At 38.5% G+C, this 27,223-nt stretch overlaps 9 protein-coding genes and 2 non-coding genes across 17 annotated transcripts; 5 read left to right on the top strand and 6 right to left on the bottom strand.

Annotated features, from left to right (window-relative positions):
- Positions 1–1,806: 1,806 nt before the first annotated feature.
- On the bottom strand, positions 1,807–3,181 carry AT3G07260 (SMAD/FHA domain-containing protein). Its single transcript, NM_111606.2, has 2 exons — positions 2,504–3,181; positions 1,807–2,332 (listed from the first exon to the last, which is right to left on the bottom strand). Exons 1-2 carry the CDS (start codon positions 3,084–3,086, stop codon positions 2,160–2,162), a joined length of 756 nt encoding a protein of 251 aa, NP_187382.1. The 5' UTR covers positions 3,087–3,181; the 3' UTR covers positions 1,807–2,159.
- A 1,152-nt stretch (positions 3,182–4,333) lies between these two features.
- Positions 4,334–5,708, top strand: AT3G07255 (nuclear transport factor 2/RNA recognition motif protein). Its single transcript, NM_001337699.1, has 2 exons — positions 4,334–4,917; positions 5,074–5,708. Exons 1-2 carry the CDS (start codon positions 4,464–4,466, stop codon positions 5,499–5,501), a joined length of 882 nt encoding a protein of 293 aa, NP_001326160.1. The 5' UTR covers positions 4,334–4,463; the 3' UTR covers positions 5,502–5,708.
- Positions 5,709–6,174: 466 nt separating this feature from the next.
- AT3G07250 (RNA-binding (RRM-RBD-RNP motif) domain nuclear transport factor 2 family protein) lies at positions 6,175–9,715 on the top strand. Its single transcript, NM_001337698.1, has 15 exons — positions 6,175–6,345; positions 6,428–6,562; positions 6,642–6,894; positions 6,985–7,202; positions 7,296–7,361; positions 7,441–7,504; positions 7,610–7,648; positions 7,735–7,868; positions 7,951–8,010; positions 8,141–8,204; positions 8,290–8,631; positions 8,712–8,821; positions 8,922–8,981; positions 9,075–9,192; positions 9,268–9,715. Exons 1-15 carry the CDS (start codon positions 6,319–6,321, stop codon positions 9,609–9,611), a joined length of 2,034 nt encoding a protein of 677 aa, NP_001319490.1. The 5' UTR covers positions 6,175–6,318; the 3' UTR covers positions 9,612–9,715.
- Positions 9,716–12,258: 2,543 nt separating this feature from the next.
- AT3G07230 (wound-responsive protein-like protein) lies at positions 12,259–13,017 on the bottom strand. Its single transcript, NM_111603.3, has 2 exons — positions 12,800–13,017; positions 12,259–12,676 (listed from the first exon to the last, which is right to left on the bottom strand). Exons 1-2 carry the CDS (start codon positions 12,868–12,870, stop codon positions 12,607–12,609), a joined length of 141 nt encoding a protein of 46 aa, NP_187379.1. The 5' UTR covers positions 12,871–13,017; the 3' UTR covers positions 12,259–12,606.
- A 200-nt stretch (positions 13,018–13,217) lies between these two features.
- FHA2 (SMAD/FHA domain-containing protein) lies at positions 13,218–14,904 on the bottom strand. Its single transcript, NM_111602.4, has 3 exons — positions 14,228–14,904; positions 13,873–14,030; positions 13,218–13,592 (listed from the first exon to the last, which is right to left on the bottom strand). Exons 1-3 carry the CDS (start codon positions 14,820–14,822, stop codon positions 13,383–13,385), a joined length of 963 nt encoding a protein of 320 aa, NP_187378.1. The 5' UTR covers positions 14,823–14,904; the 3' UTR covers positions 13,218–13,382.
- Positions 14,905–15,000: 96 nt separating this feature from the next.
- On the top strand, positions 15,001–16,754 carry AT3G07215. 4 transcript variants are annotated; one of them, NR_143919.1, is made up of 4 exons: positions 15,001–15,073; positions 15,976–16,081; positions 16,165–16,261; positions 16,405–16,754. It is a non-coding gene; the product is annotated as an other RNA (non-coding RNA). The 4 variants fall into 4 exon arrangements; NR_143921.1 differs by having other exon boundaries at positions 15,039–16,081; positions 16,165–16,632; NR_143922.1 differs by having other exon boundaries at positions 15,061–16,081; positions 16,223–16,626.
- Positions 16,755–17,109: 355 nt separating this feature from the next.
- AT3G07210 (uncharacterized protein) lies at positions 17,110–20,037 on the top strand. The gene is made up of 2 exons (NM_111601.4): positions 17,110–17,933; positions 18,410–20,037. The coding sequence occupies exons 1-2, from the start codon at positions 17,671–17,673 to the stop codon at positions 19,788–19,790; spliced, it is 1,644 nt and encodes a 547-aa protein (NP_566301.1). The 5' UTR covers positions 17,110–17,670; the 3' UTR covers positions 19,791–20,037.
- A 92-nt stretch (positions 20,038–20,129) lies between these two features.
- AT3G07200 (RING/U-box superfamily protein) lies at positions 20,130–22,138 on the bottom strand. 3 transcript variants are annotated; one of them, NM_111600.5, is made up of 6 exons: positions 21,860–22,138; positions 21,247–21,469; positions 21,094–21,151; positions 20,873–20,943; positions 20,539–20,785; positions 20,130–20,452 (listed from the first exon to the last, which is right to left on the bottom strand). In NM_111600.5, exons 2-5 carry the CDS (start codon positions 21,445–21,447, stop codon positions 20,567–20,569), a joined length of 549 nt encoding a protein of 182 aa, NP_187376.1. In that variant the 5' UTR covers positions 21,448–21,469; positions 21,860–22,138; the 3' UTR covers positions 20,130–20,452; positions 20,539–20,566. The 3 variants fall into 3 exon arrangements, with proteins under 3 accessions (NP_187376.1, NP_001327588.1, NP_001078119.1); NM_001084650.1 differs by having other exon boundaries at positions 20,298–20,452; positions 21,247–21,464; positions 21,860–21,970; NM_001337697.1 differs by lacking the exon at positions 21,860–22,138 and having other exon boundaries at positions 20,225–20,452; positions 21,247–21,524.
- A 136-nt stretch (positions 22,139–22,274) lies between these two features.
- Positions 22,275–24,058, bottom strand: AT3G07195 (RPM1-interacting protein 4 (RIN4) family protein). 2 transcript variants are annotated; one of them, NM_148695.3, is made up of 4 exons: positions 23,826–24,058; positions 22,964–23,398; positions 22,618–22,812; positions 22,275–22,522 (listed from the first exon to the last, which is right to left on the bottom strand). In NM_148695.3, exons 1-4 carry the CDS (start codon positions 23,829–23,831, stop codon positions 22,481–22,483), a joined length of 678 nt encoding a protein of 225 aa, NP_683537.1. In that variant the 5' UTR covers positions 23,832–24,058; the 3' UTR covers positions 22,275–22,480. The 2 variants fall into 2 exon arrangements, with proteins under 2 accessions (NP_683537.1, NP_001327654.1); NM_001337696.1 differs by having other exon boundaries at positions 22,281–22,812; positions 23,826–23,952.
- Positions 24,059–25,197: 1,139 nt separating this feature from the next.
- Positions 25,198–27,013, top strand: AT3G07190 (B-cell receptor-associated protein 31-like protein). The gene is made up of 2 exons (NM_111599.4): positions 25,198–25,920; positions 26,435–27,013. The coding sequence occupies exons 1-2, from the start codon at positions 25,635–25,637 to the stop codon at positions 26,809–26,811; spliced, it is 663 nt and encodes a 220-aa protein (NP_187375.1). The 5' UTR covers positions 25,198–25,634; the 3' UTR covers positions 26,812–27,013.
- A 103-nt stretch (positions 27,014–27,116) lies between these two features.
- On the bottom strand, positions 27,117–27,188 carry AT3G07185. The gene has a single exon. It is a non-coding gene; the product is annotated as a tRNA-Lys (tRNA).
- Between the last annotated feature and the right edge of the window lie 35 nt (positions 27,189–27,223).

Raw genomic sequence — 27,223 nt, 5'->3', positions numbered from 1 at the left:
ACGTATAATAATCGACCATTTTCAAATACTTTTCGTTTTGAAACAACTTGCAATATAACATAAGAGGATGACATAGCCATATCATTAGCACATACCACAATTATTAACACATAGATATCTCTAAAGTAGGTAGTTCCGTAATTAGTATTTAAACAAGATCATCTCCAATATTCCATTTTTTTTACGGACCATCTCCAATGTTCATTTTTATATTATTTTTTATTTAAGAAATTTTTTTTTATATAAAAAATTTTAGTCCATTATATATATCTAAAATAGAATTTTCTCTAAAATAAAATAAAGGCACATTGAATTATTCTCTATATTTTAAAATCTCCTTTAAAATAAAATAAAATATGCATTAGAAATGTTTTAAATCATATTTTCACTTATCCGCCTAGGCTTTTAACATATGTTTACTATTTTAATTAATGCTGTAATTTTGAAAATCCAAATAACTTCTTGAAAAAGACAAAAAAGTAAAATAGTGTCTGTAACCAATCACTTTTATAGATTTAAATTTGGTCGGATTAAGATTTTGAATTTAGAAAATAGCCTTGTATCTGTATCTAAAAAAAAAACAACGTTGCATGCCACAAGCACGTTTTCCTATTGTTTCTTATATCCTTTTTAATCAAACAAAATTGGAAATTTCGAGGTGATAAGAAAACCAAATACAAGAATCTTATCAAAACCTAGGTTAAATACTTACTAATTAATTTTGATGCTAATCTAATTTTGTAGCAAGGGTAATGACTAATGAGCCTGGAAACAAACTTCAGCTTTACAATCACTGTGAGTTTGTGACTGCAGCAGAAGATTAAAAAAGAAAAGAAAAGAAGAAAAAAACTTCACTCAATGATTGAAAAAAAAAAAAAAAAAACTTCACTCAATATATATATATATATATATATATATATATATATTAATATTAGCAACTCTAAGCACCAACTTCACTCACGTTATCATATGCATCAGTTTTTTTTTCTAAGAATTTTGTCATGCATCAGTCTTTTTCTATTGTTTTTGTAAGTAAAAAAAAAATCGAAGAATCTTACCAAAACCTACGTAAAATACTAAATAGTAATTAATTTATCTCACAAAAAAAACTTAAAACTATCACTCAATAACTTAGGGAGATTTCTCTGTATATTGTTTTAACTTTTAAGTAATAATTTGTAGACAAATAAACATGTAAGCAAGTGCAAGTTGTACGGCAGCAATATATAAAACGAAAGTTGGTACTAAAGACGAAATTATTGGAAAAAAAAATAATAAATGTTATTGCGAACAGCCTAGATCTTGACCACCGATAAAACAAGAGAAGAAAGTTGATTTTTGGGTTTGAATAAAGTGGTTTCAATTTTCATTAGGCCAAAAAGTAAAAACTTAATAGGCTCAAGTTTGTAAAATAAACTTCTAATTTGTGATGATCACTCTTGTGATGTGTTATGTGTTAAACTCCAAACGTTTTTGAATGATTGTATGTGTTGACTTTTAACAGTGTATGCGTTGACTAAGTGATGTACAGTAATGAGACGGGGAAAATCATACTAATATTTCCTTCCGACAACTTTATCTGTACTATGCATAGTACTTTTGAGACAACTTTATCTGAATTTTGTATAGTATACTTTTGGGTTGTGATATATTTTCTCGTTTGATTTTTCTTTTCAACTAAATAATATGCAAACCAAATCCGCTTTCGCCATAAGAAAACAACTAAAAGGTTAAATTTACCCGAGAGTGTATTAATGTTGAATAGCCATATAGGCTATAGTATGTATATGGCTGAAAATAGCTTATGCGATTTCTTGAAGAGAGAGAAAAGGTTAAATCCGAGAGTGTTTTACTCATCAATGTCATTGTCATTCTACATATACAACGTAACAAAGAAAAGCGAGAAAAACTTAATCCGACGAGTCACCAAGGTCAAAACACCTAACACCCACTTATACACTCATTACGTGGAAACATAAAAGATATACTACCAATCATCCTGCTCCTGCACTAACAATCATCTCGATGATTATGAGAGTAGGGTAACGAGGGAAACGAATTCAAGGGTAACTCTTCCCTTTGATCTCGTGTTGATGACGAAATGCTCCGGGTATTTTCTCAGCAGCATCAGCAAACCGTACCATGGTTTACCTTTTGCTTCAGGGATAGCCCAGTCTTCTTGTGATAGGTATCTTCTTACTCGACTGTGATGCCATACGTTTCCATACTCCTTTAATATCTGTCACAGACCAACCACTACCATGCATTAGCTGCAAAAATTGTTGATCATCAGCTTCACGATCTGCCTTTGATCTTCCCTCTCTCTTCTTCTCTGCACAAATGAAGCAGATACAATGTCGTGGTGTCACTATCATTCAATCTAAGTCTAACAAGGTTCAATCATCAACCACCACAGTAAAACTTATACTCAAAGTCTAGAACAAGCCTGAAATCTATTTAGTGACACAATGAAGTTAAGCTATCATGAGCAATTTGGTTTTACCTCCAGAGGCATATACTCCTTCATGTCCATCTCTCCATGTTTTCTTTCCACTGCCTCTGATATCCTCCTCTTCATCGTCGTCTTCATCATCGTACTCATACAACTCTCTACTCCGGACGCCATTCTTACCCGACCCGGAACCTGGACCCGAATGATAATTATGGTACGGAACAACAGTAGCCTTCCCTAAGACGTGGTGCCTGGGTCCCAATGGACCGCCTAGGATACTCCAAACCGGAAGCAGGAAGTAGAACTCCTTGTCACCAATCTGCAAAAGGTCCTGTGAATCGAGCTTGACGTTGGGGTTCCCAGGGAGATGGAGGACACCTTCAACGAAGCAGCCATTTTTGCCAAGTACCTCGAGAGAGAAGCGTCGTCTAGTGAAGTCATAGAAGATCCGAGCGTGGTTGCGAGAAATGTTCATCCCACCGCCGAGAGATGAGAGGTCGACGTCGACGGTCGATTTCTTAGAATTCCGGCCGAGAATAATGGAGTAAGACTGCATATAGTACTCGAAATCCTCACCTTGGAGCTTCGCAAATCCAACCTCTACATCGCTCCCGCTTCCAACGGCTGTAGCCATGCCGTGAAATTTCTCCGATTTTGAAGTCGGAGATCAAATTTGGGGTTACATAGTAATAGAATGTGTTTGGAAACCGGTTTAGATATGTTGTGGTTAAACCGTACAATGAAAAATATAAAGGCTTCTCAAGTAAATGACTATTATACCCATCATGTTTTCAGCCTCTCCACTGTCAATGTTACGGGCCTTACGGCGATCAAATCAAAACGGGCAGTTTGTTTCCACGGCTAACAAAAGAAACAGCTTTAGTTGGGCCTTATCTAAAAAGCATCAGCCCATTAACGTGAACCGGATCTTATGTACATAAACCCAGTAGTATGTAATATTCGGGGATAAGCATGACATTGACATGAATATGGATCATGTGATAACCGTAAGGCTTGAAATTATGATGATAAAATATGATGAAAAGTTCATAAGAATATCGTCACATTTTTGTCAAAGAAATAGCAAAGTCAAGAATGGTTTTCTTTTTCTAGAATCTTTGCTTTACATTTTGTTAAACATTTAATCAACCGAAAAAATCACAACGAGAAAAGAACATTTGCTATATTCCACAGTGTATTCGCAGAATCTTCCTTTGTTTTTCTTGTCAACAATTCAAATAGTCTCAATCCTCTTTCCACTTTCCAGGTGCAATTCATGCAAGAGTAAGGCTGGAACTTGTGATAGCCAAGCTATAATAAAGCAACTTCAACAAGCTATTCCACTATTCGAATAAAGACACGAGTCATCTATCTACTCAACATAATTCTTTACAGCCATTTGTCATCTAGCACGTGCCCATGAAGCCAGCCAAACATGAACCACGTCGACACACATCAGATGAGAATAACCGTTACGGCGTCATTTGCTGACCTGGACTGTCTAACCTATTGCACTGTCTCTCGAAGATGGTCGCCACATGTCAATCCCGGGGTCGTGTTTATGCTCGAGATTCGCGGAGTCAGATACGAACACAAGAATTCAAAACACCCAACGTGTCCTCGTCAAAGCCAGCAGGATCTCAGTGTACACGTGTTAACTGTTTCCATGCACGTGTTACACGTGGCGTCTCGGTACTTTTCGTCAAAATTTTACTTGATTTTTACAACCAATGGAAATAGAAACCAACAAAATAAATGGAAAGCGTTTATCGATAATCCGAAATTGTAGCGCTAATAAAGTTTCTTAACCTTTCTCTTAGTGAATTTTGAAACCGCCCATGTCCACTATCCTTATCGGACATGTGTCATGTTCCGAAGCCTTTACCATTCTCTTTTTAATTATCTCCGCCCCTTATAATATTCCTTTCTCATACAACAAAGTTGGCGAAGCTTCAAAACCCTTCAAGAGGAAAATTTTGCGGAAGACAAGAGACCATCTTTTTGACATTATATGTTTGTTGAATCTTTATCAATGGCAGAAAAGTTTGTAGAAGATGAGAATGTGGAGGTCGAGCTCGAGCTCGAGCTATGTCTTTCCCTGGGAGGTCCTTTCAAGAAAACGGAGAAATCTAAAACATTTGGACAATCTAACGCCGTCGGATTCGAGAAGGATAACGGCGTTAATCTTGACGGCAGAACGACGAATGTGACGAGGATAAAGGAAACACGGAAGAAGCGGGAGGCGAAGCAGCAGCAGAGAAGCGGAGAAGAAGGAGAGTGCAAGAGGATCAGAACAGAATATAACGGAGTTAGTAACGGCGATGATATGGATTTGAGCTCTATCAACATGTGTAACGGTTACGGGTCGGGTCGACTCAAGGAAAGCAGTAAAGACGTTACGATTGGGTCACCCATTTGCACCTCCTCCTCCGTATCCGATCCTAGCAGCTCTTCTCGCCAAGAAGGTATATAACAACCTTCTTTTAAAAATAAACTAAAATTGGTTGGTATATGTATATAGTTTTTTTTTAGTATATAATTCGATGTGTTGATTCTGTTAAAGAATCACGAAAATTATGCTATTTGCATGTAGATGATTTTGAATTATGGTTAATGTTCAGGTGGAAGTGGCGACATTGGGGCACAATCTGGCCAAACCAAACAGGTTAGATCTCCGGTTAACAACATTCTGACCGGTACAGAGCAAACCGTGCATAACACAGACGGTTCAAAAGACGCGGAGACCCAAGAATGGTCCAACTCTTCTGTAACCAAAGAGAGTGGGAAGCCGCCAAAACCGCATACCAACAGTAACGGTAACGGCAGTTTGCTTCCGTTTGCTCAGATGCCTTGCGTGACTAGCACCGGTAACGGTCCCGAGGGCAAAACCGTAAATGGTTTTCTATACCGTTACTCAAAATCAGAGATCAGTATAATCTGCGTCTGCCATGGAACGTCTTTCTCGCCGGCTGAGTTCATCGTTCACGCCGGTGGGACTAATGTGTCGCATCCGTTGAGGCATATAACCGTTGTTCCCTCAACTTTGTGAACTACAAATTTACATATTTTGTTACTCTTTTTGTCTCGTTTTTGTGTATATAAGTTTCACCGATGGACGTTTTGAGTTCGAAGGGACTCTCCATCCATGATTTTCTTAGAGTTTTGTTTTTCCTTGACATTTTTCAACTAATTTTACACTTAATTTGTTGCATTGTCTCTCTTATTAACGTATCAGTAAAAGTGAAGAATTCGTGTAGTTGTATATATATTTGTTTATTTATGCAATTTCATATGGTTTGAATTCGTCAACAAATATTCTCTAGTAATAAAGCAGTTAAAAAGTAACAGATTTTACTAACAAACAAACGAAAACGCTCAACGATTAGTGGCAACAAATGTAAATATAAACATTTTATGAAATTGCATAAATAGGACGAAAAATCCAAATAAAAAGAAATTCTCAGCACCTTCTTTCTCTCGCGCTCTTCGTCTCTTCCTCTGTTCTTCCTTCTGGTGAATAACCGTAGGAACCGCCATTGGAGTGGGTGTGGAAGAACTCGGAGCTACTCAATACTCATATTCAATCTTCTTCACTACTTCGCTGTAATTTCAGGTGAGTCTTCTTTCAGCGATTCCGGTTTATCGTTGGTTCGAGGATTAGATCAGCGATGCATCTTTTGCTTTTGATTTAGTGAAACGTGAAGACAATCTCTATACTTCTTTCGTCATTTCTTAACAAATAAGTCATTTCTTTTGTGTTAGCCGCTGCTTCTCACCATTTCTTTTATGATTATGTTCGCAAGATCTAACGATTTTGCGTTTGGAACTTGATTTGAGATACAGGGCATTGCATATTCTCTGTATCGATGGATCCTCGTCCAAATACTGCAAAGGTGGTATATAGGATCCAACAACTGTATGCTCTGTTCTTCGGATTTCATTGTCCTGTGATTGTAACTCTCTGTATAAACGTAGGTGGGGGATGAGTTTGCAAGGCAGTACTATAACACCTTGCAAAACGCCCCGGAGAATCTCTATAAGCTTTATAAAGATAAGAGTACGATTTCACGGCCTGGACTAGATGGAACGATGCGTGTCTTCACTTTATCGGTAAAGATACTTTTCCTGATTGACTTAGTAACTTTGGTGAAATCTTTGTTCTCTTGAATGATTCCTAATCTTGGAACAGAAAGATCTTAAATGGCGATCTCCTGGTAGTTTTGATTCGGTTAAGATAACCAGCGTCACGTCCCAAGACTCTCTTAAGCAGGGTATCCTCGTCGTTGTTTATGGCTACCTCACTTTCAACGAGAGACCTGCAAGGCACTTCACACAAGTTTTCTTTCTTGTTCCCCAAGAAAAAGGCTACATTGTTTGCACCGACATGTTCAGGTTTGTTGATATACCCGAGGCCAATGCAGCCATTCCTCCTGCTAATGATGGTGAGTAACAGTTCAATTATAAGCAGCCTCCATATTTTGCTTTGCGAGGAAGTAAGTGTCTAAGATCTTGGTTTAATGCGAATGGTTCAGTCATAGAGGAGAAAGTTCCAGAAACGGAGGGAGCTGCTCTGAGAGTTTCTGAACCAAATCATGGTTTTGATAATGTTCCCAAGCTATCTTGTGCTTCTGAGGGTGCAGCCATTTGCGCTAAAAAACTTCCTCTAGATGCAACCATTGCCTTTGTTGAGAATGCATTTAAGCAGTTTGGAGAAATTAGAAGAGGTGGAGTTGAAGTTAGAATCAACTGGGTAAAATGTTATTCCACTAACAACCTTTTTTATTTTTTGAACACTTTCTTCTTCATGGAAACACTAATTTGTCTACTTGTATAAAACTGGTAGCACTGTACTGGGAAATATGCTTATGTGGAGTTTGAAGAAGCAGAGGCCGCTAACAGGGCAATAATGGTCGGCGCTTTGGACCTTGATGACCCTTGTTTAATTATTTGATCGGTGTTTTGATAATGCTGGCATGAATCTTATTCAGGCGTCTCCTATAAGTATTGATGGGTACAGAACTTACGTGGAGAAGAAGTACGCTTACAATAAAAGTGAGTATTAGTTAGTCACTGTAACTGTCAAGGAATTGTGTTAAAGGCTTTAGTTTTGTTTGGTTTAGTCTTGTGATCACTCAACAGATATAAAAGCTGATGCAGGTGCTGATACTGGAAATGGGAACAGTCAGGACTCTCAAGGTAAAAAGTTTGTCTTTTCTCCTTCCCGTTTATGTATACAGTGAGGAGTCTCAATTTCCGTAACCTTTTGTGTGTTTATTTACCAGCTATAACTGAAGATGCACACATTCGTGTAAAAGACCTTCCTCCAAATGCAACCGTTGCCTTGGTTGAGAGTGTATTTAAGCAGTTTGGACCAATTAAAAAGGGACGAATTCGAGTTATAAACCCTGCTAATTCGGTAAGTGTTGAGTGATCTACTAACAAGCATTTTTCTTATTAATGGAAAGGCTAATTTGGTTACATTTGTGTGAAACTGGTAGAACTATTGGTATGCTTTTGTGGAGTTTGAGGAAGCAGATGCTGCCAAGAGAGCAATACAGGTACTTGCTTTGGACCTGGACCTGGACCTTTTTTATACATTTGTTCTGAATCTTGGTTAGGATTCACTTTGATCTCTTGAAGCCTTAAGTGTTAGATTGACTTTGACAATGCTGGCATGATCTTATTCAGGCGTCTCCTCTAAATGTTGATGGCCACACAACTTACGTGGAGCAGAAGCAACCATACTATGAAGGTGAGTATGTGGGAGTTATTAGTTAGTCAATGTAACGATCAAAGAAATTCCTGAAGGGTCTAGTTTTGTTTGGTTTTGGAATCAGGTTACTATGAAAGTCCATCCGATGGACCAGGAAACATAAAGAGAGGCGAGGGAGTGAGAGGATCACTAGGTAATCCCATTTGTAACTGGCAGAAGATGGAGGAAGTGAGAGGAACAGATGTTTATGACTTGCAAAACTGGCAAAAGATTATGAATCAATCGGAGGAGCAGATGAAGTTTCAGGAGGAAGAAGGGCGACAATACAATCAAAACAGATATACAAGCGAGGAAGTGAGAGGAACAGAAGGAGTTGGTCTGGAGGAAGAAGAAGAAGAAGAAGAGAACCAAAACTGGGAGGAACAGAGGAAGATTCAGGAGGAAGAAGGAACAGAATCTCACGAAGGTAATAATGGTGGGTAACAATGGTATCAACTCTGTTTTTATCAACTCTACTTTTGACATATCTCTTTGTTTATCTATCAGCGTCCGTTTTCCTTAAACGTCTTCCTCTAGATGTAACCTTTGCCTTGATTGAGGATGCATTGAAGAAGTTTGGACCAATTAATGCCATTTCAATTATAAAATCTGGTCCGGTAAGTGTTCAAGTAATATATTAACAAGCATTTTTCTGAACCCTTCTTCTTATTCTTCATGGAAACACTAATTTGTCTACTTGTATGATGAAACTGTTAGCTCTATAAATTTGCTTTTGTGGACTTCGAGAAAGCAGATGTCGCCAACAGGGCAATAATGGTACACTACACGCTTTGAAACTGGACTATTCTTAAATGTTTTGTGGGATTCGATTTGATCTCTTGATAATGCTGGCATGAATCTCTTATTCAGGCGTCTCCTGTGAGGATTTGTGAGAAAAACGTTAACGTGCAGAAGAAGCTAAGTGCAGGTGCAGGGAAGCGTTACACAAGACCAACCTGCAGAGACACCTCGGTGCCGCTAGGTGCAGGTAACTTTCATTGGCTAAACTCAAAAACGTGCAAAGAAGGGTGCTGAATAGGCTTCTTTTGGTTTGACTTTTCAGAATCAGGTCACAGGGAACAGGGAAGTCAAAACAGATATGGAAGCGAGCAAGTGAGAGGAACAGAAGCTTTTGACTTTTGGGACTGGCAGTGGCAGAAGTCAAAGGAGGAACAGAGTAAGCTTCAGGAGGAAGAGGGAGAAATACAAGTTGATCATTCTTGGGAGGAGGAACATAGCAAGGTTCTGGAGGAAGAGAGTAAGCTTCAGGAGGAAGCGGTAGAAACACAAGTTGATCATTCTTGGGACTATGAGCAGATAATGGAGGAGCAAGAAGAGGAAGAATCAAAACAGAACCAGACTAGTTATATTGAAGATATTGCGGCTTTTTTTTCGGGTGTTTTATGATTTTGACTAGCTCCCATGTAATTGTAATGATAGAATCATTGATTTGTGATAAAAGAACACGCAGAGAGCCAGAGATATTGGTTCTTAAAGTGTGGCATCAATGCCCAAACAAGTTCTGAAAATCTGGATGTGTGACATTTAAAGGAGATAAATTCATGTGAGCATAAATATACTATCACATAAATATATAACCAACCAACAACGTAACTATTCCTTGAAAATAAAACGGTCAACGGTTAGACGTAGACCCGTTTTAGCGCGCTACTCAGTGGCAACAAATGTAAATATGTAAAGCTTACGAAATTGCATAAATAGGACTCTCTGCGAGTGTCAGCACTTTTCTCTCACGCTCTTCGTCTCTGACCTGCTTCTTCCTTGTCGCGAATAAACCCTCAAAACCACCATTGAAGGTGGTGTCGCAGACCTCGGAGATATTCATATTCAATAGGGTTTTCTTCCCTACCACAAACCTCTCTCTCTCGCTACGATTTCAGGTGAGTCTTCTTTCCACGGTTTTGGTTTATCTTTGGTTTGGGGATTAGATCAGCAATGGGGTTTTTCGAGTTAAACGTAAAGGCAAAATCTTTGCTTCTTCCATGATATTCTTAACACGTAGCCCATTTATTTTGTTCAAGACTGCATTCTTTGGTTATATGCTTATGTACTTGGCTAGATTTAAGGATCTTGAGTTTGGAATTTTGATCTTTAGATTCAGGGCATTGCTTAGCTCTCTGAACCAATGCATCCTCCTGCACGACCTTCTGCTAAAGCGGTATATACAATCCAAACAATTGTATGCTCTGTTCCATCGGATTTCATTTTTCAGTGATTGTAAATTTGCAACTCTCTCCATAAAACGTATAGATTGGGGACGGATTTGCAGAGCACTACTATAACAACTTGCAAAACTCCCCGGAGATTCTCCCTGGCTACTATAAAGATGTCAGTAAGATTACACGGCCTGGACTTGATGGAACGATGCGTTCCTCTACCCTACCGGTTAGACAATTTTCTTGACTGAGTCGTTCATTAAGTAACATTGGTCTGTTACTGATTCCTAATCTTGGAGCAGGATATAATCGAGGATCTTGATATGCTATCTCCTGGTGGTTTTGATTCGGTTGAGGTAACCAGTGTCATGTCCCAAGACTCTCATGACAAGGGTATTCGCGTTGCTGTTGATGGCTACTTCACTTTCAACGAGAGGCCTGCAAGGAACTTCACACAAAACTTCACTTTTGCTCCCCAAGAAAAAGGCCTCTTTGTTTCGACTGACATGTTCAAGTTTGTTGGCATACCCGAGGCTAATGCAACCATTCCTCCTGCTAATAATGGTGAGTAATAGTGGAGCCTCCATATTTTGCTCGCAAGGAAATGTGTCGTTCACTATCCCATTTGTTTATTTATACATTGCTCTATAACTTTCTGTGTAGCCGCAATTTGCGTTAAAAATCTTCCTCTAAATGCAACCATTGCCTTGGTTGAGAATGCATTCAAGCAGTTTGGAGAAATCAGAAGAGGTGGAGTTGAAGTTAGAAACAAAAGGGTAAATGTTAACTAATCTAGATACTAACAAGCTTCGTTAACAAAAACACTAAATTGTGTTCATGAAACTGGTAGAGCTTTTCTTATGGCTTCGTGGAGTTTAAGGAAGAAAATGCCGCCCAGAGAGCAATAAAGGTAAACGCTAGCATTTGGTCGGACTGACTACTTGGGGGTTCAATTTCAGAACTGTCTGATTGGTTTTGATAATGTTGGCATGAATCTTATGCAGGCTTCTCCTGTAACGATTGATTTGCGTAGCGTTTACGTGGAGAAGAAGCGACCTGACTATATACGTGAGTTTGTGGGAGTATTAGTAAATAATAGTCTCTGTTAATTTGTCAAAGAATTGTGCTCAAGGCTCCGGTTTTGTTTGGTTGAGAATCAGGATACTGGGATACTCCATCCACTGGACCAGGAATCATATACAGAAGCGAGGGAATGAGCGTAACAAAAGATTATGGTAATAAGGGTGGAAATGAGAATAATCAAGAGCCTCGAGGTAAAAGAAATACTTATGATTTGTTTTTGTGAGCTGCAGATAGATGAATCACTGTATTTAACATTTTTGTTGTTGTTTGTATCAGCGTTATATGCTGCAGTTCACGTTAAAAACCTTCCTCCAAATGTAACCACTGACTGGGTAGAGAACGCATTTAAGCAGTTTGGACCAATCAAAAGAGGAGGAGTTCAAGTTTCTAACCGTGGTGTGGTAAGTGTAATTAAGTAATCTAATAAAACAAGCAATTTTTCTTATTAATGGAAACACTGATTTGTGTACTTGTATGAAACTGGTAGGGCAATTGGTTTGGTAATGTGAAGTTTGTGCATGCAGCTGCTGCCGAGAGAGCAGTAAATGTACGTGCTTTGGACCTGGACCTTATTTATACTTATTGCTCTGTCTCTTAGTTGGGATTCACTTTGATCTCTTGAAGCCACAAGTGTTATTGATAATGCTGCCTGGCATGAATCTTATTCAGGCGTCTCCTCTGTTGATTGGTCGGCGAAAACTTAAAGTGAAGAAGAAGCTTGATCAGCGAGTGCAGAATCAGAACTGAACATGACCAGTTTTGTAGATGTAGCCTGCAATTTACATAGACAAATTATGGGTTTTACCAACTGACTGTTCAGTTTTGGTTATTGGTAGTGACAACAGCGTTGAGAGATATTTGGATTCATTGTGAAGCTTTTCTTTAAGGTGTTTTGGATTTCGGCAATCAGACACTCGTTATGATCAATAGAAGAACTTACGAAAGGAATCAATGAATGGGATGTTTGTTAAGATTTTTATGCGAATTTTGGGATTTTTTGACTCTGGCCACCAATCTCAGAAGATAAATAACCCAAAGCCAATTGGCAAATGACAATTCCATAGGAAAGAAACTTAATTCATTAAAATGATCCTTACAACTGAAATAGGTAAAGAGAAATTACAAGAAGATGTAATCTGTTCTCATTCATTCATAACAGGTTTGTTGTCGCTGGCTTTGGGCTTCTGTTCTCTTGGCTTATCTTCCATTTTCCTGATTAAACATAAAAAGATGATGAGAATTAAGAAGATGAGAAGAATGACACATCAATAGATAGATCTGGGAACAACATCGAGATAATCTCATATTTGGATCAGACAAGACAAGATTTTGTACCTTTTGTCGGACGAGCTACCCTTCTGGCTCAGGAAGGATCTGAATAGACCAGAGTTCACATCATAGATCATCTTCACTCAACTATCTCGTAAGCTTCGATTACCGGAAGAAGGGGAAGATCTGGACAAAATCGATGAAACGGAAGCAGTTTTTTTTTTTTATATAGCTTTTTCGATCTCAGAATTTTGCTTTAGTGGCTGCTACAAGATACGAGTATAACCCTAAGTTTGCACATTCCAACCTTTTTATATTGTCTGGATACGTACTTGAGCCACTTTGGATCATTCTCTGTTTCGGCCTTTTCTCTTTTTATGGCCCAAATCCACCGAACATAACGATTTCTGAATTGGCACGAATTTTTTGCCCTTTGATGAAAGAAAAATCTCGATGGGTTTATCAAAAATAAGAATCAAGAAAAAGAAAATCAAAATCTCTCAACTGCAAGGACCAAGAAGTTGGCGTTTTTGGGTGCAGAAAAACGACACAGCGTGTTACTAATCAATGCCAAAATATTTTACATATGAAACAAAGAAAAGAGAGAAAAGCTTCTTAAATCTTAATCCGAGTCACTAAGGTAAAGTTCTCATGAGAGTAGGGTAACGAGGGAAACGAATTCAAGGGTAACTCTTCCCTTTGATCTCGTGTTGATGACGAAATGCTCCGGGTATTTTCTCAGCAGCATCAGCAAACCGTACCATGGTTTACCTTTTGCTTCAGGGATAGCCCAGTCTTCTTGTGATAGGTATCTTCTTACTCGACTGTGATGCCATACGTTTCCATACTCCTTTAATATCTGTCACAGACCAACCACTACCATGCATTAGCCATCATATTGAATCACAAAGAAGTTCATAGTCAGACTACACTAGTCATTCAAAATCTATGGAGTAACTGACATACTTTCTAGACTTAGACACATATAAGTAGCGTAGCGCGTTTCCATTGGAAAACTAATTAAGGACCTAGCTTCACACTAATTATCACCTTGACATTATACAAGTCTTGTTTCAATTGATTACTCGTACTACATTCTGTATTAGAAAAAGGCAAGGAACTTTCTCATAAAAACTAACCACCGAATGAAGTTTTTCCATAGGCATCCACTCTCCCGGACCACACAAATCGGAAAGCACAGTGGCAACAGACGATACAACATCTTTTTCCTCCAGCTGCAAAAATTGTTGATCATCAGCTTCACGATCTACCTTTGATCTTCCCTCTCTCTTCTTCTCTGCACAAATGAAGCAGATACAATGTCGTGGTGTCACTAGCATTCAAATTCAATCCAAGTCTAACAAGGTTCAATCAGCAACCACCACAATCAAAGTCTAAAGAAACAAGCCTGATGTGATCAAGTAAGCATCATAATCTGAAACATATCTAGTTGCACAATGAAAACTCAAACAATCATGAGCAATCTGGTTTTACCTCCGGAAGCATATACTACTTCATGTCCATCTCTCCTTGTTTTCTTTCCACTTCCTCTCATATCGTCCTCCTCATCGTCGTCGTCATCATCATCTTCATCATCGTACTCATACAACTCTCTACTCCTGACGCCCTTCTTACCCGACCCAGAACCTGGACCCGACTGATAATTATGGTATGGAACAACACTTGTTTGCCCAGAGACGTGGTGCCTAGGTCCCAACGGCCCGCCTAAGATGCTCCGAACCGGTAGGAGAAAGTAGAACTCTTTGTCTCCGATCTGCAAAAGGTCTTGTGAATCGAGCTTGACGTTAGGATTCCCAGGGAGATGAAGAACACCTTCAACGAGGCAGCCATTTTTGCCAAGGACCTCGAGAGAGAAGCGTCGTCTAGTGAAGTCATAGAAGATCCGAGCGTGGTTGCGCGAGATGTTCATCCCACCGCCGAGGGATGAGAGATCAACGTCGACGGTGGCTTTCTTAGAATTCCGGCCGAGTATAATGGAGTAAGACTGCATATAGTACTCGAAATCCTCACCTTGAAGCTTCGCAAATCCAACCTCCACATCGCTTCCGCCACCAACAGCCGTAGCCATGCCGTGAAATTCTCCGATTTGATCGAAAGAGGAACCGGGACTTCCAAATTAGGGATTGCAATCGTAATAATTTGTGAATCGAAGCAAGATTTGTTTGGAAACTGGTTTAGCTTATCCAGGACAAAGGCTTATTTTGTGAAATTGACGATTATACCCATGATTTTAAGACCTGAATAAAAACCCTAATGACACAACTATTTAAAACAGCCGAAGAAACATTGAGAATGGCGGCGAGATCTGTGAGCTTAAAGGTTCCATCTCTCCCGCAAATAGTGGAGCATCTTATTGATTGTTTGAATTTTTTGATTTCGTTTGCTTTAGAACATAGGCTTGGTTAGTTTTATGTAACCTTTTGTTTATTTTCGTTGTTGGTTTGATTGAATAAGTTGCCAAATGATGATTGAAAATTTTGCGCAAGGGTTTTGAGTTTCGGATGATTGGAGTTTACTCTGGTCTGAAGGAACCGTGACAAAATTATTTTCTAATAATTCATTCTGATGGCAGCTCAATCATTGTTAGATATATCAAATTTCAATTCGAGTTTTGGGTGCATGGTTTGATTCGGATGGTTAATTGTAGTTTGTTTTGTTAGTAGAAGCTTGGTTTTGGGGCAGCTTAATGAATTTTAGGATTCAAGTTTTCAAATCATTTAGCCTATAATGTTCTGAAATGTGTTGTGTAATGGCTTTGATTTCCTGAGGATCTGACTATAGAATGTTTAAAATCCTGAGGAACGGTGGGAAATCATGTATTTGTGTTTCTTTTTTTTTTTAAGATTCAGGTTCTACAAATTATGCTTAAAGGGCTTTGAGCTCCTGACCGCTTGTATTATGAGATCCAAGAAAATGTGAAAAGTCGTTTTTTTTTCCTTTCCCATTTTGATGGTTTGGGTTGCATTTTACTGTTCTTTTAGTTATCATGACTATGCTAGATTCTGGTCTGGACATAAGTTGCTTAAGATGTGTGGAAATTATGCGTAATGGATTTAGAATTGGCAATTTGTTATTTGAAGGAATTCACTTCTATAGATATCCTTTAATGGCACCCGTTCATGGTCAGCTCCAAATATGCAAGAAATCGGAAAATGCATTAGTGTAGTCCTCTTTTCTGGTATATTGTCAATACTCAAATCTTACATAAACTTTGTTTCAAGGACAATGAAGCATGTGGTCAAGATTTTGAGCCTGCTGGTAGCTGTCTCTGCCTTTTAGTTTGCTCTCTTGCAGGCTGCAATTATGGCTCGTAGCCAAACATAGTTGGTTAGTAATGAGTCTGTTGTGCTCATTTTTGCTTATTGCTATTCTCAGTTAGTCAATATTAATAATGTATATCTTTGCACCAGCTACCTATATACGTTGTAGTGTCCTTTGCTATTAATTGTTGGAATCGGTTTAGTGCAGTTCCCTACCTCTCCTAAAGAAGCAGTTTTTCTGCAGCGGGTACTTTCAGTACTCTTTTCTTTCTTTGTTAACTCGAATTGTTAATTAAGGTTAAATTAAGTTCTTGACTAGTGCTTTTGCTCCTAGCTGTTGTTAATGTTGATTATGTACTAGTTTGTTTTGGTGCTATTGTTATATTGCAGGATATTGCAGATGCAAAAAGACTTCTTAAGCGCTAACGGAATTGATGTTGGATCGGATTTGACACATTATGGTTTACTTCTTTTCAACTCCCTAACCAGTGTAATAGAATACTTGGAGTCTTCGATGGTTCATAGAAAGAGTTCCCATTTTCATTATGTACAGTCGTTTACTATGTTTTTTTGAGAGATGTACATTGAGAAACCGGTGTTTGCAATTGGATTTTGTTTTGGGGTTTTAAACATGATGAAGAACAATGTTATTCTGATAAGTTCACTTTAATTGACTTTTTTTTTTGGAATATCGTTTGTTACATTTTTTCTCGTGTATACAATAAGTTGTGAATCCAACTCTTTCAAGTTTAAACTACTTGAGATTAACTTAAATGCTCCAATAAAATTGATTGAATTGGATTTTCTAGTTTTGTTTGTTTTGAAGTAAAAAGTTGGACTTGAATGCTGATAAGTGATAATAAATTGACTTGCAACCATAACTGAACCAATCTAACAACATGTAACTATTCCAAGTTTATTATAAGCTAGATTTCTGAAATGGAAATGTCGTTTTAATTTTACATTTTTGCCGAGATGGTTAAAACTGGTAATCATATACATTACAATTTGGTTAAATGACCAAATCTATTTGATAACAAAGAGAGATATAAGTTAATGAAACCATGATTAGACAAATCGACAAGCAAAGAAAACGTTAAGCAAAAAACACTAATCATAATAAGCAAAAAGTCCATCCATGTTCATCACATGTACAAAGATCCTCTCTGTCACTCTAGACTTTTCCTCTGTTTGCTTCTTCTTACAAAATGACACACTTAAACCAAATAAAGAAAACATTTCCCCCAATCTTTATACATTTTCTTTTGAATTAAAGAAAAAAATAAAAGTGATAAAAGAAGAAGAAGAAGTCCCCAGCTAGCTCCTTAAAGAAGCACATCTCTTTACTCATTTCACGATTCCCCTGTCTCTTGTTTCTCTCTCACTTACCTCTTCTCGAGTTTTCTCCCATTCTTGGGTCTTCATCGAGACCAAATCCGGAGAAAGTTGATGTTTTTACAGCACAAACAGACACAGACACATACATGTGTTGTGTCTCCCTAATCCCATTATTACTAACTCGCATCCAATTCACACTTCTCTCCTAAATTCCCATCCTTTTCAGATCCAAAACACTCTCCTCCAAAACCCAGATTGCCAAATTAGGGAATTTGACACAAAACCCATCTGAGAGCATAATCAAGAGATAGAGAGACAATGGGAGTGATATTGGACTCATGGTGCTTTTGTAAAGGAGTTGGCAAAAGCGAGAAGATGAAAGGTTCCATTTTTACCGGCAAAGCTCCGGCGATGGCTCGAATCTCTGTCTCCGGACCAAATGGTGTTACTTCTGGAACTGGATTCCTCATTCACCGGAATCTTCTTCTGACCACTCACCTCAATCTTCCTTCCATCTCCGCCACCGAAACCGCCGAGGTCCGCCTTCAGAACGGTGTCGCTGCTGCTCTCTTCCCTCACAGGTCCCACCTCTCTCTTTACTCTCTCTTGAGTTTGATTCAAAATTTGATTTTTCATTTTCCTGTGTTGTCGGTTGCACGATCCTGGTAAATTTTGATGCAATGCCATCAAAAAAATTGGCTCTTGTTCAAATTTTCAAAAATGAATCCATATCTTTTCGTCAAACCAAAAGAACTTAAAAGAAAAGAGCTTTATACTGTACTTATGTTATATGGTAATGATTCTGGATCTGTAGCTGAATTTGGTAAGTTTTCATTTTAATTTCATAAACTTTAAACCAAAACATTGATATATCATTTTGTGATTATTGGAACATGAAAATTCATTTGTTCAGATATTTCCCAAAATGGAAACGTCTTGATTGCATCAAACATAATAAGAACCAATCTGAATTGTGGATTTGTTTGGTCAATGATGGTGTTTTCTGTTCTTTAGCTATCAGAAAATGAGTGTTATCTTTATATGGTGTCATTTGCAGGTTTTTCATTACGAGTTCAGTTATTGATCTCACTATTGTTGGCTTAGACCTTGTTGATGGAGACTCAAGTTCCCAGAGCCAACTTCAACAACAACCACATTACCTGAAGACATGTTCCAAACCAAACCTGGATCTAGGGAGTGTGGTGTACCTCTTAGGCTATGCCAATCAGAATGAACTCAAGATCGGCGAGGGAAAGTTAGTTGTAGCTACCGACAATCTCATCAAACTCTCAACTGATGAAATGATTTGGAGTCCTGGATCTGCTGGATTTGATGTTCAAGGGAATCTTGCATTCATGATTTGTGATCCGAGGAAACTATCGACATCACCAACCTCAACCTCGTCATCTTCCTCTTCTTCTTTGAAGAAAGATAACAACAAGACACTGATGATGCAGTTTGGTATACCAATACCAGTAATATGTGACTGGCTGAATCAGCATTGGGAAGGTAGTTTGGATGAACATACGACGAAACCTAAGTTGCCTCTCATTCGATTAATGTCTTCTGGTCAGAAGAGTGAGCGTTCTTGTACTTCATTCACCATGCGCCGTGTTTTCAAGCCAAACGACTCTGCTGATGTTGGAACACCATCTTCATCTAACACTAGAGATCAAACTCATCCGAGCTCTTCTATCGCTGCTGAGGAAGAAAAAGAAGAAGAAACCTCAAAAACCAATCCACAAGTCTGCGGAACTACTACTCATGCGCAGGGTATCCCTACCCCTGAGATATATGAATCGCCAAAGTTGACTTCTGGTCCTCTAAGAAATGAGACAGCTCAAGTACACCTTTTGGACATCAACTTTCCTCCACGGATACCTAAAGCTATAACCTTTCATCCTGAGCTCAACTCTCTACAGAGTAACCATATAGTGGAAGAGGCTGAGATTGTCTCTGAAGGATCAGATGCGCAGATTGCTTCGACAGGTTCAGTAAATGGTGCTCTCAGTGAGGTCATCTCAAGTTCACCGCCAGCAGCAGCTCACTATGTATATAACAATCATGGATACAGCAGCGAGGAAGAGACAATGTATTCTGCAGAAACAGCAGAAAGCCGAAACTACCCAACTCCTCCAAGAAAAAGCGAGTTTCATCATGAGAGAGTTGGAAGGAGTCAAAGCTGTGTGAGCTCCAGCAGATGGGGAACTCCTCAGAAGAGTTTGAATGGTAGAAGAGAAATGCTGGAGAAACAGAGAAGCTTCGTCCATGGGAAGAAGATGCATTCACAAGGAGCAATGTCACAGAGGAGTAATGACTATTACAGCCCAACGGTCTCATCTATCATGAAGAAAAGGATTAATAGTTCAGAGCAACAGATTATCAAACCGGTACCTAGACCTAGAGCTGTTAGTTCTTCACCAAGATGGGCGTTCTAAGGTCGATACAGACCGGAGAAAGAGCCACCTTCATAGAAAGAGAGACATCTTTGTTTAGATTTCGATATCTCTCATTCTTGTATAACCAATTTTATTTTAACTCTTGTGCAGACATATTGAAGAAAACAACAAATAGGAAACATAGAATCTTGAATCGATCGGGTTTAAGCCCTTAAAGCAATCATTGATTTTGAGTTCCTGGAAGTAAAAAAGTATTTTCGTTTTTGCTATCAGAACATAGATTGGGCCATGACTGTTGGATGTGTTCTTTGATCTGCACAGCAATGATTTCATGGGAATGATACCAAAAGAATAATCTTTTCATAAGAGGTAACTGTGGACCAACAGAAAAATGTGCAGATGCCATTACTGCCTTCTAGTGAACTTGAGAGAGAACATGCATACAGAGGCTTATGAGTTATGATGTAGAATGCTTTTTCTTAAGATTCAACAATATCTCCTAAAATATCTCAACAATCACTAAGCAATAAGGAACTACTCAAATAATGAAGATCACCAATGAACGATATCCATTAGAAAATCAGGTCTTCCATAATTCCTAGATATTTCTCTTACAAAACAGAACAATATTGACATAACAAACTACAACTAATGAACAACATTTCTTCATCGTTGGAGGTAGAATCGCTAGACCACTATCCCTGCAAGAGAAGAGAAAGAAAAGGATCTGAACGGCGCAATTTTTAGAATTCAGCAGAAAAAAACAAATCTCATTAGCTAGACTTACATGGCTACTAGTGATGTTTCTGTATCATTCATCTGGTGGTTGGAAGGAAGACCCGGATAAGGTCCTTAACAGTGATTTTTTTCCTACATGTCGGGCATTTAGCTTGGAGGGATAACGCATTCTTTATGCACTTTTTGCAGAAAATATGACCACATTTCGTTGAAACCTCCTGAGTAAATGGACACAGACAGATTGGACAGCTAAATTTTGGTTCCTCTACAGGAGGAGCCACAGCCTTGGACTTTCTCTGAACAAGAAAATGAAACTTGGTGAGCCAAACTCCAAACAGCAAAACTTTAAGAAAAGAAAAGAAAACCCCACCCACATCTCTTACCGGCTTGTTAAGCTCAACTGAGTCAACACTAGTTTGATCAGAGCGACGCCTTGTGGATCTATTAGCACCAGCTGTACACATACCATCACAGTAACAACAGTGAACAAAGAAACACGTAACTGTATAATCCCAACTATATAAGACATGATATTGCACCACAAGTGCATCATTCAGATTCTGGTAGCTATGCAAAAAAGGAACAGTAAAAGATGTTAATTCACCTGACTCCACATCAACTACTTGTGATCCTCTGCGTGCACTTCTCGATTTGTTTTTAGCCTGGAATAAGAATGAAAACAGATCTATAAACTTGTACATAAAAACCATGACTTAAATTAAAAAAGGGGAAAACAAAGGAAAAGAAGAGAGCAGACCTGAGCAAAAGCAGAAGCAGTTGATTCAACAACATCATCATCATCTTCAATAGCAACCACATTGATCCTAGGAGGAGTAGCCACAATCTGAGGCACCGTTGGAGCTTGGTCAGCCACTTGTTGATCTCCCTGGTGTTCGTTTTGAGTCACACCATCCCTCCTTCGAAGTCTCATACTAGTCCTCACCACCCGAGAAGCCATCTTTCAACAGAGTTAAGCTAACCTTACAGTCACAAAGTCACTACTGAATTAGAGTACTCTCAAGTTTAGGTCATCTTCGGAAAAAAAGAAGGACAAAGATTAACTTCTCAACAAAAAAATCAAAGATTTTGTCACATTTCAGAAGACATCCCCATGAATTACAAGAACTCAGGCAAAAAAATTCAAGATTTTTGTCAAAATTAGCCTAACGGAACTAAAAATAATAATAATTCAAACTTGGAAAAATCCAGTAAGGCGGTAAAGTTTACTTCTTTGTGGAAGATCTAGCACCAGTAACAGTGGAAGTGGAAACCCAGGTAGAAATAACAAATAGGAGAGAAAAAAATAGAGAACTTTAATCGACAGATCCAGACATAGAGAGCCAACAAGGGCAGAGATTCAAAGTTTGTACCTTTGAAATGCGCAAGAAGATGTCGACGATGAAGTAGATTGCAGAGTGGAGTGAGAGAAACGAAAGGACACGAAAGGATTATTACAATCCAAAGGCTTTCTGATGAAACCTGGTTACAATGGATTACACTACTTTGGATATGAGAGATTTTTTTACTCCGTTACACTTTTTGAGTGGTTGAATCCACTATCAAGTATCAATCCCACGATTAGTCCATTACACTTGTACTTTCCATACTCATTTACATGCCACATGGTACAGTCGTCGTTTCGTCAAAAGACTCTTGTTTTCTTCGTTGGTTACTTTGACCAAGGTCACACGACTCAAACTAGTTTAGTTACTACTCCTCCCAAATATGACCAAGGCCCATGGGCTTTGTCTTAAGATGAACACATTTATTTTCATACGCAAAATGTTTTGTCGGTAGCAGAAATAAACAATTTTTCATTACAAAATTCAAATACACAACACAAATAAACTACACCATCCATACTTGAGAAACAAATTAAAATAATTTAAAAAAAAATTGTAGAAGCTCCAACGTTGTCAGCAAAAACTTCACTCCTTTTTGTTACAAAAGAAAAAGATATATCGAAATAGGGATAAATATGTACATTGTCTTCAATATTTACTTCCCCTGCGGCACCATGAGAAGCAGCAGCCCTGCACATCCCAATTCACATCAAAACACAAATTCTAACGATGGACAAAGTAGTTGTGTTTGTAATTAAACATTTGTATATTAATAAATAAACTACCTTGGAAGAGGTTTGGTTGGTAGATTGATCATGTTGACTGTTGATGGGGCGGGAAGGAGTGTTGCCGGCTGTTCCTCCGTTGGGTCTGATGACACCTTCGTTTCTCTCTTCTTTGACTTTCTCGAAAATTTGTGTGTAACTCATGTCCCCCCCTGCACCAACTGATCCTGGGAATGGCGGTATCGTTGTCCCTCCCTACAGATCATATAATGACTATAAGCAAACTTTTTCATTCATATCATATATATATCTTAGATTATAATGTGACTCTTCAATCACATAATAACATGTTAATGCAAATCGCAAACAAAGATCCAAGTTCATTTATATATTGTGTCTTTCATACCCTTCCGTTGTTGCCGCCTCTGAGATTTTGTCTAGGCTGCGTAGGACGAGGAGCTGGTGGCTGCCGTTGGTTCCCGACTGATCCGCCTCCATAACCTCCATAAAGACCACCTGCGCTTCCACTTCCACTCCTGCCTCCGCCTCCACTGCCCCCGCCTCCGTAGAGTTGATCTGCCGGTGGAGCTTTGACTCTGTTTTTTTCGGTTGGTGGAGGTGCTCTCGGCGTGTCTTGCTTAACCGGTTTTGGTGCTTCCGGTTTTTGAATTCTACGAGCAGGCTGAGGAGGAGGAGGAGCTAGCTCTTGAGGTTTGGTCTCTGGTTTCTCTATAGATTCATACAAGTCTTGTCGTTTGTTCGTCCTTGCGTTGTCAAAGACGACCGTGAATGGTTGGTCTTGGTTGTTCCAGTCCCCAAACTTCGGAACGTGTGGACGGTTCTGCAATCAATCATTCAACAATAAAAAATGTTTTTGAGAAAATGGTCAAAAGTGATTTGAGCTTTAATGACTTCAATATCAAACTTGAGATGCAAGAAAGCGATATGTATATGAACCCTAATCAGACCTATGAGAACTATCTTTAGCTTCTCAACACATACTGGAACAGATTGAATTCAGAAGAAGAATATATACGAAAGTCAACTGATATGAAACAAAGACTCAGATCTCTGTTCTAATATGATCAAACAAACAATTTAAACAATCATTGGGAAATGAACAGACAAATTCGGATCAACAAGCTAAAATTCCAACACTCTGATGGTTTCGTCATAAAACATGGTTTGATAACAAGATTTAAGATGATAACAAACGAGAGGGGGATATAACACAATTTTGTTAGATAGAAAAGAGTTTTCGAACTTACTGCCATATTTCTTGATCTAAATGGAGAAATGAGGAAAGGCTTCAACAATGGCTTAGGTCTGATTCTGAAACACAGAGATACACATAAAATGTGTGTGTAATATATAAAGGCGTTGACGATTCGTGTTACTCTCTGTAAAGTTTGAATGTCTCCGTTTCTTCTCTCATAGTCTACATTGACTCCTTCAACACCTTACGGCTCGTGACGTGGTTTGGCCGCGTCTCAAAGCCACGCGCTTCCACTTGTGCCAGAAACGCATACGAACAAGATCGAGAGATTTCAGATGAACCACATGTTTAACTACCTTTCATGTAGATATTCTACCTACAAATATGTTATTATGGATGAAGTTACAATAATTCGTTTTCTGAATATTCATTTCGATCAGAGAGAGCAGCATATATGATTGATAGTAAAGAAGACAAGTGATATGAAGGAGGGTCATTTTTTAAAAAAACTGGCAGATGAATCAATTAGTCATATTTTTTATTGTACTAATTGCAATTTGCAAGTAAATATTTTTTTAGTGGCAGGTGAATTAACTTGCACTTCATATCACCTTTTTCTTTTGTATGATGAACTAGACACTTTAGGTTAAACTTGCAAATGACGTCTCTCGGGACATAGTTTGATATGAAAGAACTCCACGCAGTTCCAAATTCCTTTATACACATTGATAAGTACGATTATCGGAGGCATTCTAAAATATAAACTAGTATTTTGTTAGCATGTAGACCGTAGAGAAATAAGAAAAAACAAACTAGTATCGTATTAATTAATTTTGGCGTCTCTAAGGTTAGCTGGTGAATGCCAACATGATTACAACTGTAAATTTTATTTTGTTATATTAGTATCCAATTAACTACCAAATGATATTAGCAGATCGTGGATGTATGAGAAGAGAAATTGACTTCTTAAGGGGACGACGACTTCAACGACTGTCTATATATTATCTCTAAAGGCAGGCTATAAATCCAACTTGTAGAAAAGCACCAAATTTAATATGTTTTGAGTCTTTGACTTTAGCAATTGGTCCATCACATTAAAACCACTTGTTTTCGGATATTGAAAAATAGTGTAATTAATTAGGTATTTAAAAAACGCAGGTTGCTCGTAGAAGAAATTGGGATGGCGCGGTCGCTCTTGGTTACACGCATAGTCTAAACCTCGATTTCTATTAGTACGTAACATCGTCGAAATATGCAAAATCATTGATTAAACAAGTTTTACATAGTACCCTCAAAAACCCAAACTATAATATCCACTCAAGTTCCATAAAAAGCGGTTATGAACTTGTGAAGAATTATAATTATCAATAAACTTATGTAGAATTATAAGCTTAAATGAATGGTCCCACAATTAGTGTTTTCTTTTCTACTCAACCAACAACATGTACAATTCCACTTTTTGACTGGTGACAGACCCACAATTATCTCAGTTTTGACCTCTCTGAAGATTAAGCAAAATAACACTTCGTTCGTTCGTACTCTATGAACTCGCTGCTGACCTCCTCCACATCCTTAGCCCTGCCGTGTGCGATACCGATCGTCTTCGTCAATTTCTTAAGTTCTTTTTGTTCTCCAATTCATGGTGGTACCAACGATTTAGCTACTGAAGTTTAGAAAGCCCCCAATTTTTGTTTTCGTTTTAGCGTTTCCCGATCTGTGAATTGGGTATCAGCTCCAAAGGTTTAATGCCCAGTAAAGTTATCGAGGACGAGAGTTTAGGGGTCTTACAGTGCGAGTGAATTTAGATTAAAAGGTACAAACTTTACCTTTTGGTCGGAACTGGGAAGAGGGGGAATCGGACATGATTCAGTTACTATTCCTGGTTCTGTTCGTAGAAGGTGCGATTGCGTTCTTACTACTGGTAAAGATTGGTCCTTTAAGGGAGCTTGTAATGAAGAGCTTAGACCAGCTTAAATTGGGGAAACGTCCTGCTACTCTGAAAACCATCGCTGGAACCATGTCTGTGATCCTCCTGTCGAATCTCATGAATATCATTAAGATCCAGAACAAGGGTGCCAAACTTGGGACAATGTCTCCAATGGATCAAGTCCTCTGGAGAACACACTTGCTCGAGGCTTCTCTTATGGGTCAGTTTCTCTTTTCCTTTGTTTGAACTTTGAATCATTTCTCAGTGTTGATATGTTTTAGATTGAAATTTGGGGCAAATTTAGTTATCTTCCTCCCCTGTACTTCAGCTCTTGCTCCTATCTTAGTTGTTATTAGCAATGGCTTGTGAAAGAGCCATCTTTCATGTTTTCTTGTCTGCTGATTTGGCTTGAATTTCAAGGCTGATTCAACATCTACTGGGTTATATAACTGAAGGATGATATCTATATAAGCAAAACAAAAGCTTTCACTGCTGTGATTTTAGTGAGTGGGAAAACTAAGAACACTTTATAGGTATCTTTCCTACATCAGTATTTAACTGATTTGTGATATAGATATCTTTGGCAAGGAGGATCTCTATGTTTGTTTCCACTCCGTTGCTTCCATAGTTGTGCTTGGTACTGCTTATGTTCACTAAATTTGGGAGGATTTGAAGGAGTGGTGAAATTTGTTGTGATGATTGGAATCACGTTTTGAGCTCATATGTTCTTGCAGGTGTTGTGCTCTTTTTTGGCTTCATTATTGACCGGACACATCATTACCTCGAAAAGCTAATCACTTTAAGAAGCAATGTCGGGTCATCGAAAGGAGAACTAGAAGAACTTAGGAAGGAGAGAATCGAACTGAAGGAGAAAGAAGAGAAGACATCCAAGGAAATTAAGCAGCTGAAAGAAAAACTGTCGTGTGTTTCAGAGAATCTCAAGAAACTAGAGAAGGAATCCAAAGAGAAAGAAACGAAGCTCGAAACAGCTGAAGCCCATGTCACAGCTCTCCAAAAGCAGTCTTCAGAGCTATTGTTGGAGTATGACAGATTGCTAGAAGACAACCAAAATCTCCAAAGCCAGATTTTGGTTGGAACCAAGAAAACCTGAAGTGATTTAAGATTCTTAAGAGCTCTTTGATAGAGTTTTAGAGTGTTTTGTGAACGAATGCGGAAATGGTAAGTGGCAACCAAGGAATTCTTGTACTCGTTTTTTTTTTGCGCTCTTGGTTCCTACCCATTGATGCTGTCTTCCAAATATTATAATGTTACGTAAATTAACAACATCAGTAAGAAGCCATCTAAACAATGAACCTTTCAGAGTACATAGTAGTAACCAAGGAAGAAGCTTTGTTAATATGACCATAGCTGTATAAAGAACCATCAGAGGACCCAAAAAACTTAAAAGAGTTTTTACGCCGTCTGTGGGGATCGAACCCACGGCCACGTGGTTAAAAGCCACGCGCTCTACCGCTGAGCTAAGACGGCTATTGAACATCAGTTCCTACTTAATATAAAAGACT

Source organism: Arabidopsis thaliana, chromosome 3, assembly GCF_000001735.4.
Source record: "Arabidopsis thaliana chromosome 3, partial sequence".
In the NCBI taxonomy this organism is placed as follows: domain Eukaryota; kingdom Viridiplantae; phylum Streptophyta; class Magnoliopsida; order Brassicales; family Brassicaceae; genus Arabidopsis; species Arabidopsis thaliana.
The sequence above is the reverse complement of the archived record's forward strand: the minus strand, read 5'-3'. Positions and strand labels throughout refer to the sequence as shown.

Excerpts from the sequence above, each read along its gene's own strand:
- AT3G07260 (NM_111606.2), bottom strand. The coding sequence starts at position 3,086 with ATGGCTACAGCCGTTGGAAGCGGGAGCGATGTAGAGGTTGGATTTGCG. Across the intron at positions 2,333-2,503 it reads AGGAGTATATGCCTCTGGAG|AGAAGAAGAGAGAGGGAAGA; the intron begins GTAAAACCAAAT and ends TCATTTGTGCAG.
- AT3G07250 (NM_001337698.1), top strand. The coding sequence starts at position 6,319 with ATGGATCCTCGTCCAAATACTGCAAAG. Across the intron at positions 6,563-6,641 it reads TGCGTGTCTTCACTTTATCG|AAAGATCTTAAATGGCGATC; the intron begins GTAAAGATACTT and ends ATCTTGGAACAG. Across the intron at positions 7,362-7,440 it reads CCGCTAACAGGGCAATAATG|GCGTCTCCTATAAGTATTGA; the intron begins GTCGGCGCTTTG and ends AATCTTATTCAG.
- FHA2 (NM_111602.4), bottom strand. The coding sequence starts at position 14,822 with ATGGCTACGGCTGTTGGTGGCGGAAGCGATGTGGAGGTTGGATTTGCG. Across the intron at positions 14,031-14,227 it reads AGTAGTATATGCTTCCGGAG|AGAAGAAGAGAGAGGGAAGA; the intron begins GTAAAACCAGAT and ends TCATTTGTGCAG. Across the intron at positions 13,593-13,872 it reads TGGAAAAACTTCATTCGGTG|ATATTAAAGGAGTATGGAAA; the intron begins GTTAGTTTTTAT and ends GGTCTGTGACAG.
- AT3G07230 (NM_111603.3), bottom strand. The coding sequence starts at position 12,870 with ATGATCTATGATGTGAACTCTGGTCTATTCAGATCCTTCCTGAGCCAG. Across the intron at positions 12,677-12,799 it reads GGTAGCTCGTCCGACAAAAG|GAAAATGGAAGATAAGCCAA; the intron begins GTACAAAATCTT and ends ATGTTTAATCAG.
- AT3G07190 (NM_111599.4), top strand. The coding sequence starts at position 25,635 with ATGATTCAGTTACTATTCCTGGTTCTGTTCGTAGAAGGTGCGATTGCG. Across the intron at positions 25,921-26,434 it reads GCTCGAGGCTTCTCTTATGG|GTGTTGTGCTCTTTTTTGGC; the intron begins GTCAGTTTCTCT and ends ATGTTCTTGCAG.
- AT3G07200 (NM_111600.5), bottom strand. The coding sequence starts at position 21,447 with ATGGCTTCTCGGGTGGTGAGGACTAGTATGAGACTTCGAAGGAGGGAT. Across the intron at positions 21,152-21,246 it reads CTGCTTCTGCTTTTGCTCAG|GCTAAAAACAAATCGAGAAG; the intron begins GTCTGCTCTCTT and ends TTCTTATTCCAG. Across the intron at positions 20,786-20,872 it reads CAGTTGAGCTTAACAAGCCG|AGAAAGTCCAAGGCTGTGGC; the intron begins GTAAGAGATGTG and ends TTTCTTGTTCAG.
- AT3G07195 (NM_001337696.1), bottom strand. Across the intron at positions 22,813-22,963 it reads GAGGCGGCAACAACGGAAGG|GGAGGGACAACGATACCGCC; the intron begins GTATGAAAGACA and ends TATGATCTGTAG.
- AT3G07255 (NM_001337699.1), top strand. The coding sequence starts at position 4,464 with ATGTTTGTTGAATCTTTATCAATGGCAGAAAAGTTTGTAGAAGATGAG. Across the intron at positions 4,918-5,073 it reads CAGCTCTTCTCGCCAAGAAG|GTGGAAGTGGCGACATTGGG; the intron begins GTATATAACAAC and ends GTTAATGTTCAG.
- AT3G07210 (NM_111601.4), top strand. The coding sequence starts at position 17,671 with ATGGGAGTGATATTGGACTCATGGTGCTTTTGTAAAGGAGTTGGCAAA. Across the intron at positions 17,934-18,409 it reads GCTGCTCTCTTCCCTCACAG|GTTTTTCATTACGAGTTCAG; the intron begins GTCCCACCTCTC and ends TGTCATTTGCAG.